The 10,804-nt window shown below is 44.3% G+C and overlaps 1 protein-coding gene across 1 annotated transcript in view; it reads right to left on the minus strand.

Moving 5' to 3' along the window:
* Positions 1 to 8,021, minus strand: part of DOCK5 (dedicator of cytokinesis 5) — a 204,452-nt gene extending 196,431 nt beyond the window's left edge. The window contains exon 1 of the mRNA XM_005903060.3: positions 7,943 to 8,021. Coding sequence (XP_005903122.2) covers positions 7,943 to 7,952 — 10 coding nt within the window. The 5' untranslated portion in view covers positions 7,953 to 8,021. The remainder of the gene's footprint in view (positions 1 to 7,942) is intronic.
* Positions 8,022 to 10,804: the final 2,783 nt, after the last annotated feature.

Raw genomic sequence — 10,804 nt, forward strand, 5'->3', positions numbered from 1 at the left:
CTACCCTTTTCTCCCCACAGCACTTACAAGAATCCAAATGTTCTTATTCTCAGATTTTGTTCACTTGTCTTATCATCTATCCCTTGAATGAAAACCCTAAGAGAGCAGGAACCTGGCCATTTTGTTACTTAGGTAACAGTGCTGTATCATCTCTTGTGCTCAATAAATGTCGTTGGCACCTAAGAGCATAGTACTTGCTCAGTGAGTCCTGTTGAATGAATAGATGACCACAGCTGAAATCTCTCCTAGGTTTCAACGCTTTCTCAGTCATGCTCATGGATCTGGGGTAGGAAAGAACACCGAGATGGAGAATAGTGGTCTCACTGACAAACCTTTTGTCTGGATAAACAAGCAAAAACAAGCCAGTTGCTGCAGGCAGGCCAATGCCACAGAGGAAGAAAGGGAAGGACACCTGCTTTGGTCCTTGCGGATTTCTGTCTCCTGAAAAAGTTGGTGAAAGCAACATGGAGGCGGGCTATGAAAGATGAGCAGTATATATCTTCTCAGTCAATTCCACTCCCTTCCCTTATCTTTAGTAACAAATGATGTTCAGGGACAAGGTCACAGAGAGAAACCATGATAAGGGATGAGGGATGGAACACTTGCTCATGTGGACTGTGGTCTCCTGTTTTAGAGCCAAAGCTCAAGCAGTAAGTTTGGCAGTTCCCCAAAAGGTTAAATACAGAGTTGCCATTGTTGTTGTTCAGTCACTAAGCCATGTTCCACTCTTTGCAACCCCACGGACTGCAACATGCCAGGCTTCCCCGTCCTTCACTATCTCCTGTAGTTTGCCCATGTTCATGTCCAATGAATCAGTGATGCCATCCAACCATCTCATCCTCTGTCGTCCCCTTCTCCTCTTACCCTCAGTCTCTTCCAGCATCAGGGTCTTTTCCATTGAGTCAGCTCTTCGCCATCAGGTGGCCAAAGTATTAGAGCTTCAGCTTCAGCATCAGTCCTTCTGATGAGTATTCAGGGTTGATTTCCCTTAGGACATACTGGTTTGATCTCCTTGCTGTCCAAGGGACTCTCGAGAGTCTTCTCCAGCTCCATAGTGAGAAAGCATCAATAATTCTTTACGGTCTAATTCTCATATATGAGCCAGCAATTTCACTCCAAGGGATAAACCCAAGTGAAAACATGTATCTACACAAAACGTGTACGTACAAGTTGAGGGCAGTAGCATTATTCATAATAACGAAAAAGTGTAAACAACCCTAATGTCCGTTAATTGATGAATGGATAAATACAACGTGATCTATGCATTTAATAATTATTATTTAGAAAGAAAAAGGTATGAAGTACCGACATATGCTACAACATGAATGAGACCCCAAAAGATTATTTTAAGTAGAAGAAGCCAGTCACAAAGGACCACATGTCACACGATTTCACTTACATGAAATGTCTTAGAACAAACAGGCAGACCTATAGAGACAGAAATTAGGTTAGTGGTTGCCTGGAGCTGGGGGGTAATAACCATGAATGAGTATAGAGGGTTTCTTTGGAGATAATGAAAACATTCTGAAAGTAGAGTTATATGATTGCCCTACTCTGTGAATAGAGTGCTTTGTAAATAGCCATTAAATTGCATCCCCTTTTTTAAAAATACTTTTTTTTTTTCCTGATGCGGAACATTTAAAAAGTATTTATTGAATTTGTTACAACAGTGCTTCTGTTTTATGCATGTGGCATCCCAGCTTACCAACCAGGGATCGAACCCACCCTCCCTGCGTTGAAAGGCAAAGTCTTAACCACTAGACTGCCAGGGAAATGGGTCAACTGGATGGTATTTGAAACCTATCTCAATAAAACCATGTTTTTAAAAAGCAACTCACGTGATAACCAAATCCTTCTGTAGGTAGTCTGTATAGGGCAGAGCAATGCTGGCGTGTCATGGAAGGAGAAAAGCCCTGCCTTGTACTACCAGGGACTGTGTGGGGTGACCCTACACACCCCTTACTCTCCACACTAGCTGTCCTTGATCTCTCTTTACTCGTTCAATAGACTTGAGCACCTACTGTATACAAGAAGCCATGGTAGGCAGGGGTCCCATGGATGAAGAAGGAGCAGACCTCCAAGGAGCTACCACTTGGAGAACCATTCACTGAACCACAGGATGGGAAACAACAGAGAGAGTCCTGCGCAGTACTGTTGCAGGTTGTGGGCAGGAAAGAAATTTCCAAGTCTGGGTTCTGGAAAGGTGGACTCATGTCCACGCCTGAAGAGCCCACCCAGGTCTGGTACGCAAATATCTCAAAGGCAGGGTGGGGTAGGGTGTCTGCGGGGAGGACCCCCTGGAGTCAGGAAGACAGGAAGCTCAAAGACACACCCCTGCCCGCCACCCCTGGGCCATGAAATGATGCCAGCACCACCCTTAAATTCCATCTGGCAGTACTGTGGGTGTTTCTACTTCGTTTATTTTTTTAAAGAGGTGGGGGGAGGAGGGCTAGAACACAAGTTATTACTCAGCATTTCCATCATGTTGAATATCTGCAAAGCACTCCTGCCTTCACTGTGTCCTGAACCGGCTATAATAATCAAGGAATTTGAGAACCCAGCCAAGAATGCGAGGTACTTAGCAGATAGAAGAATCTATTGCTCTGTCTGGCAAGGCGAGCACCATTAGAAAAAATTAATCCCATAAAATACACACTTTTAAAACTTAAGCCAGTATCATCATCTCTGTAAAAAGCTGATCTGTCACCTGGCTATTAATGAAGTGAAAAAGCTCATGCTCTAAATACCCCCATACACACCCTGACACGTGTCCACTTTTATAGAACAGGCACTGAGGTCCTTATTTTTTTTTGCAGGGAGGCAATGGAGACGCAGACAGAGAGAACAGACTTGTAGACACAGTGGGGGCAAGAGAGGGACGAATTGAAAGAGTAACACTGAAACATATCCATTACCATATATAAAACAGACAGCCAGTGGGAATTCGCTAGCTATATGATGCAGGGAGCTCGAACTTGGTGCTCTGTGACAACCTTGAGAGGTGGGAGGGAGGTTCAAGAGGGAGGGGACGTATGTATACTTATGGCTGATTCATGTTGATGTATGGCAGAAACTAACACAATGTTGTAAAGCAATTATCCTCCAATTTAAAAAAAATTTTAGGAAAAATACAAAAATAAAAAGTTTTCCCCTGGCATGTGGGATCTTAAGTTTCCCAACCACGGATTATACCTGCACCCCCTGCATTGGAAGCTTGGAGTCTTAACCACTGCTGCGTGTGTGTTTAGTTGCTCGGTCGTGTCCCACTCTTTGTGACCCTATGGACTGTAGCCCGCCAGGTTCCTCTGTCCATGCAGATTCCCTAGGCAAGAATACTGGAGTTGGTTGCCATTTCCTCCTCCAGGGGATCTTTCCCACCCAGGGATCGAACCTGCATCTCCTGTATTTCCTGTACTGCAGGTGGATTCTTTACCCACTGAGCCACTGGGAAAGCCACTGGACCACCAGGGAAGTCCCTGACATCCTTCTCTGGGATGAGAATTCTATGGCAGGCCCCCAAGCATTTCACGGTAACAAGAAAATCTGCTTCTTGCTGTGAGGACCTACAGCATCTGGATCATCACAATCCAGACAGAGCAGGGTTCAAGTAAGTTTTTTGCATGACTCTATTGACGGAGAAGGCAATGGCAGCCCATTCCAGTAGTCTTGCCTGGAAAATCCCATGAACAGAGGAGCCTGGTAGGCTGCAGTCCATGGGGTCGTCAAGAGGTGGACATGACTGAGCGACTTCACTTTCACTTTCCTGCATTGGAGAAAGAAATGGCAACCCACTCCAGTGTTCCTGCCTGGAGAATCCCAGGGACGGGGGAGCCTGGTTGGCTGCTGTCTATGGGGTCGCACAGAGTCGGACACGACTGAAGTGACTTAGCAGCACTGACTGCCAGTGCTTCCAGAAAGTATACTGCGGTGTGAGTTGTAATACATCAGGTGCAGTGTGGCTTTTGGACTCAAGCTCCGGAAGGTATTTACAATAGACGTGTTCGTATATTTATACTTATAGTCAACCAAGCTCAGTGACCACCTTACCTTGGTCCGTAGGAGTGCTACTTTGAGGAATGTTCAGTGGTCAACTGAGAGATTGCTCAGTAAAGTATAAATAGTATACACACTTAAAATGACCATTAATGTGAATCCTATGAGGACAAAGTGCATTAATCAAATATTTCCAGAAACATGCTTGTGTCACATAAATATGAAAAAATAACTCTGGGACTTCCCTGGCAGTCCAGTGGTTAAGACTCCATGCTCCCAATGCAGGGGGCATGGGTTCAATCCCTGATCAGGGAACTAAGATCCCACATGCTGCCCAGCAATGCCAATAATAACAACAAAGGAAAAGAGAATTTTGAAAATGTATTTAAAAGATATCAGCCACTTGATTTCAGATCAACTGTATGCTCTTCGCTCCTACACTCTGCAGGTCAATTAGAAAAGCTTAAGTATAACATAAGCACACAACAGGCACACAGAAAGAGCTAACGTGGTAAAGTGAAGAATTACTAGGTCTAGATATGAAAAAGACCAAACTCAGGAAGAGGAGACCAGCACTGGGAGCTCCTTTCCTCTTGAGGTATTTGCTGAATTAAGAAAAGATCCCTTGAGTCTCTGAGCAGCATTTAGAACAGCTTTGTGGGGCCAGGGGGACAAAAAAGGGGAGCCCTGGCACTGCCCGTGAACTGGCTGCAATTTCAGACAAAACAGACAGCATACTGCAGACAATGATCAAAGCTTTATAAACAGGAATTCAAAGTTGGGACTGTCTAATATAACAATTTCAAAATTGTATGTACCTCAAAACAGGTCTGAGAATACAGACCGCAAAAAACCCTGAAACCGTATGTCAAACCATATGACGTATGTCAAATCATAAACCGACACAAACTACAGTGGTGGAAGATTTAACACAGCTCTCTCAGTAACAGAAATTCAAAAGAAGATTAGCACATAGCAAATTTGGGGGAAAAAACAGGGATAAAATCAGAATCTAATTGCCATCTATAGAAATCATACCCAATACCAGTAAAATATATTTTATTTTCAAGCCTATAGAAACTTTTCACGTGTCTTACATGTACAGTGGAAAAATGTGTGTCCCCATAAAGGGTGATGTGCTGTGCTTAGTTGATCAATCATGTCCAACTCTTTGCAATCACATGGACCGCAGCCCACCAGGCTCCTCTGTCCATGGGGATTCGCCAGGCAAGAATACTGGAGTGTGTTGCCATTCCCTTCTCCAGGGGATCTTCCCAACCCAGGGATTAAACCCAGGTCTCCTGCACTACAGGCAGATTCTTTACCACCTGAGCCAGCAGGGAAGCCCATAAAAAGTAGAATGGATTGATCTGGCCCCTGACCAAGTGGCATGACCTAGTAAGGCCATGTTTAATATGCAAAGGAGCTCAAGAATGTAAGCAGATTATCCCTGTGTCTTGCTGATACCATAGAACTGACATATGACTGGACCTGAGATGGTGTGAATAAAAATGGGAGAGAGACAGCAGAGAGGGAAGAGACCATGCAGCCCTCCCTCCCTTCCTCCTCCCCACCTGCAGAAGCTGCACATCAACACTCTGAAGTGTGTGACAGGTAGAAGGATAATGCAAACTACCAACTCTTTGCCTAAAACCAAAGGGAAGCAGCAGTAACAGTGGAATCTTCTACGCAATGCAGCAGACAGCTTAGCTTTTCTGTGGCTGAGCCCTACTTCCTGTCCTTTTAACTTCCCATCTCCTCTTCTCCATCCTGTGTCTGTCTGTCTGAACCTCAGAAGCCGAGGTGGATTCTAGAAAACCACCCTCACAATGCCATGATCACAACCATTTATGTGGTGGGACCAGACCCTGCAAATTCACAGTTCTTGTCCTAACAAGCCTCTGTGCTCTGCTTAGTCGCTTAGTCATGTCTGACTCTTTGTGACCCCATGGACTGTAGCCCACCAGGCTCCTCTGTCCATGGGATTCTCGAGGCAAGAATTCTGGAGTGGGTTGCCATGTCTTATTCCAGGGTATCTTCCCAACCCAGGTATCAAACCCAAATCTCCTGCACTGCAGGCAGATTCTTTACCATCTGAGCCACGAGGGAAACTCACCATATGAGAAAAATCTGCCTCACTTCCACCTCATTCCTGCCCCAGTCTTCAGAAAGAATAAATGGATTCTCAGTTTTTTGCCTTGATTCTCAATGTCAGTGGCCTAGAGACGTGTTTGTTGTGCTCTAGGCATTTGGATTAGAAATGTGGCAACACTGGAGTTCTACTAGGATTTAGGGTGGTAGTGAGAAGTCTGGGGTGGGGCGGCATGAGTGCACCCATGACCTGTGCTCTTCAGATGAGCTGGGAGCCTGGATACTGTCCAACAGTCCACTTACAGGTTAACTGGGACACCCTGCCCCCCAACCCGATCTAGTTGCAGGAAATATACTAGAAGGCTTTCGGCACCTACAGTCGCCCTGACCTAATTCTTTGAAGGAATTTCAGCAACACCAGTAAGTCTCTCCCTCGTTTCTCCCCAAATCTGGCAACACTCAGAGGTGAGAAGAGCGAGCCACTTCATCAGCCATGCTTCCTTTGATCTCCCATCAGCCCAGTGATGCACTTGTCTCCTCCGGAGCCAGGGCCTTCTGCATCCAGAGTCACTTTTTTTTTTATTAAATCAATTTAATTATTTTATCTGAGAGAATTTTACTAAGAAATAAACTCTTTTGCCTTTTTGAACCTGAATTATGTGTACATGCTAAGTTGTTTCAGTCGTGTCTGACTCTTTGTGACCCTATGGACCAAAGCCCGCCAGGCTCCTTTGTCCATGGGATTCTCTAGGCAAGAATATGGGAGTGGGTTGTCATGCCCTCCTCCAGGGGATATTTCCAACACAGGGATAGAACCTGTGTCTCTTGAGTCTCCTGCACTGGCAGGCAGGCTCTTTGCCACTAGTTCCACCTGAGAAGCCCAGTTGAATTATATGCTCTCCCTATTTATTCATGGGGTTGCAAAGAGTCGGACACGACTGAGCGACTGATCTGATCTGATCTGATCTATTCACAGTACCTATGAAAAGACACCATCTTTCACATATTAGGGTCCTGCTTCATGAGAAGCCACCAGAAATCAAGTGTCTCATTTCACCTGGTTCTGTCACTAGCTGTATGACACAAGGTATATTATTTTCTCTGAATATTAGTTTTCTCAAGTATAAAACGAGCATTATGTTTCCTACATTTAAAAAAGTGAGTGTGGGGTACTCATGTAATTTTTAAGAGTTCTATAGTTTTTGACTTCCCTGGTGGCGTAGAGAATAAGAATCTGCCTGCCAATGCAGACGATAGGGGTTCGATCCCTGATCCAGTAAGATTCCACATGCTATGGAGCAATGAAGCCCGTGTGCACAACTACTGAGCCTGTGTGTTGTAAATAGAAGCCCACGCACCTAGAGCCTGTGCTCCACAACAAGACACCCCAAGAAGAAGTTCGAGCATTGCAACGAAGAGTAGTAGCCTCTGCTCGCCCCAACTAGAGAAAGCAAGGCAACAGAGCCAAAAATAAACAAAACCTTTTAAAAAAAGAGTTCTATAGTTTTGAAAGTCAGTCATATATATTTTTCCTTAATTAGAAAAAATAAACACTGCCTTGCCACCCTTAGAGGACTGTCATCAGAATTAAATAGGATGGGGATACACAAGAGCATTGTAACTTACAGATTGCAGAGTCACATATTTTGATTCTGGTCTCTGAGCACATCTGTGCTCGGGCACTCAGCTGGCTGTTTTGAAACCACCCTGGTACAAAACCCTAAGCGCTTCCTAGATTTTTACTAGCATCGCTTCAGGAAGTAAACTGTGTTGATGTTTGCTCCAAGAGCCTTATGAGTAAGTAACTCACACTGCTCGGGCCTCCCCACCCATCTGGCAGAAGGCCATCCAGACTTACCCTCATACATTTCCAGGATGTGAACTGTGTCTCCAACCTGCAAGGACAGCTCCACATCTTGAGAGGCGTTGTAGTTATAGATCGCTGGAAAGGAGAAACAGAAGACAGAAATGATGGCATCGGTGGCACTTAAAATACAAGTCACCGAAGAGCACACCCAGGGAACTTCCCTGATGGTCCAGTGGTAAAGAATCCGCCTTCCAATGCAGGGGACACGGGTGCAATCCTTGGTCAGGGATCCAAGATCCCACACGCTACAGGACAACTGAGCCCGTGCACCACAACTGCTGGTCCCTCTCACTCTAGAGCCTGTGCTTTGCAACAAGAGACGCTGCCATGTGCCACAGTGAAGACCCAGCGCAGCCAAAATTAAAAACAATATACGCAACTTAAAAAAAGAGCACATACTTTAGTTATTGAACCAATTCTCCAACAAATAACCACCTCTTTAATCATTTCAAGTGAATCCCCTTCTGAAAAGCAGAGAGCATCCTCCTGGATTCCCACTGCTGGCATTTTAGTCATTCCTCCATCCAACAAGTTTTGGTTGGTTGCCTGATATGTTCCACATATTGTGCTACAGACTGGAGACAGAGTGTTGAGACACTCAGATGTGGAACCTATACCAGGGATTTTTTAATAGTATAGTATGGGAAGTGACAGAGTAAATGTATCATTACAGACACAACTCCTTAATTAAAATGGTTATATTAAGAGTTATCAGCCTACAATACCACTGAGCTTCTGATCTCTTGGCCACAGGGCGAGCCATCTCCTGGCTTCCCTGACAGTAATTGGCAGCCTAAGGGCCAACTGTGAGTCCCATCCATCCCCCAGCCCAGTAATAAACTAAACCCCAGTGGCTTCCTTGCCCCCAGTTCTAGGCATCCTGTGGAAATGGGGCACCTTAGCACTTTCTCATCAAGGTGATCGCCATCAGCACAGCACTCAGGACTGGACCAGATGGTGAAAAACAGCAGACTAACTCTTGTACCTCCAAAAGAAGGTGACAATCCAATTTTAAGATGGGTAAGAGTTCTGAAGAGACATTTTACCATGAATTATATACGATGAATAATCAGAGCAAGAAAAAATGTCCAACAACCATTAGTCATCAGGGAAATGCAAATTAAAACCACAAGGAGCTGCAATTTCACACCCACTAGAATGGCTGTAACTTTTAAAAGGCAGACTTGGCAGGAATGTGGAGAAACTGGAACCCTTATGCATTACCAGTAGGAATGTAAAATGATATAACCTCTCAGTTTGACAGTTTCTTAAAAAGTTAAACATGCAACCCAGCAATTCTACTCCTAGTTATTTACAAAGAGAAAGGGAAACATGTCAACACAACTTCATGTGAATATTCAAAGTCACTGTCGTATGTAGAAAAATACCAACCCCCCCCCCACCCCCGCAAAGATACACATCAGATTTTGAAACACGCAAGTGTTTCAAGGTAGCAAAAAACAAGATAAAGATAGGAGAGGAGGTTATTCTGAAAATTCAGGCTGTGACCTAAACACAATCCTATGTATCCAGATAAGAGAGAGACAGAGGGAGTTTTAAGAGATTTACAGAAGAGAAGGCAGCATGAGGTTGGAGGCACAGGGTGAAGTAACGTGACCTCAAGTCAAGGATTGGCATCACCACTAGAAGCTAGAAGGGACAAGGAACAGAATTCCCTGAGAGCCTCTAGAAGGAGCACAGGCGGTCAACACCTTGATTTTCGATCTCTGACCTTCAGATCTGTGAGAGAAGAAAATCCTGTTGTTCAAGTCACCAAGTTTGTGGTCATTGGACATTGTAAGGACATTGACAAGAAGCCAACACAGCAGCATTATTTATAACAGCCAAACACCAGAAACAACTCATTCACTTAAGAATCAATGGATATATAAAATATGGTCTGTCCATACAATGAAATTACTCAGCAATAAAAAAGAATAAAAGGGACCTTCCTGGTGATCCAGTAAGACTTCATACTCCCAGTGCAGGGGGCCTGAGTTTGATCCCTGGTCAGGGAATTAGATCCCACATGCCACAATGAATGATCCTGCGTGCCACAACTAAGACTCAGTGCAGCCAAATAAAATAGAAATAAATATTTTTTAAAAAGGATTGAACTGTGGCTGATGCATGTCAATGTATGGCAAAAGCACTACAATAGAGTAAAGTAACTGGCCTCCAATTCAAATAAATATATTTTAAAAAATAAATAAATAAAAAGGAATGAACTATGAATACACTGCAACTCAGATGACCTTCAAAGACATTATGCGAAACAAAAGTCATATGTACAAAATATATTAGGCTTCCATTTATTTATCTGTAGTATCCAGAAGAAGCCAATGGCTGTCAATGGCATAGGGCATTTCATTGTTTCCTGGGGTTGAGGGTGTGAATGGTGACTGAGCATAACGGGCACCAGGGAGCTTTAGAGAGAGACGGAAACATCCTAAAATGGGATTTGGTGGTGCTGATGGTCTCCAAACTCTGCGTATTTACTCAAAATCAATGAACTATCTGTCTAAAATGGGTGGATTTTATGGTGTGTTAGACTTCAGTAAACCTTTTTTTTTTTTTAAAGCAAATGTATTTCTTGCCCTCTCTCATAATGAGTGAGCTGCTTCCCTTCAGGGAGAAAGAACCACCTTAGAGATTGGGTTCTATCCATGTACCTGAGGATCCAAGGAGTCCATGAGATTCCCCATCTCTGCAGCTCTGATGAACATGAGGCTGGTCACTCAATCCATTTGCCAGATCCCACAAGGGTCATCAAAAAGGGAAGAACGGTAACCCTGCCATTGCCAGTCGTGAACAGTAGCCATTGCCTCCTGCTCTTTTCCTGAGCCGGCTATC

Source organism: Bos mutus, chromosome 8 (genome assembly GCF_027580195.1).
Source record: "Bos mutus isolate GX-2022 chromosome 8, NWIPB_WYAK_1.1, whole genome shotgun sequence".
In the NCBI taxonomy this organism is placed as follows: Eukaryota; Metazoa; Chordata; class Mammalia; order Artiodactyla; family Bovidae; genus Bos; species Bos mutus.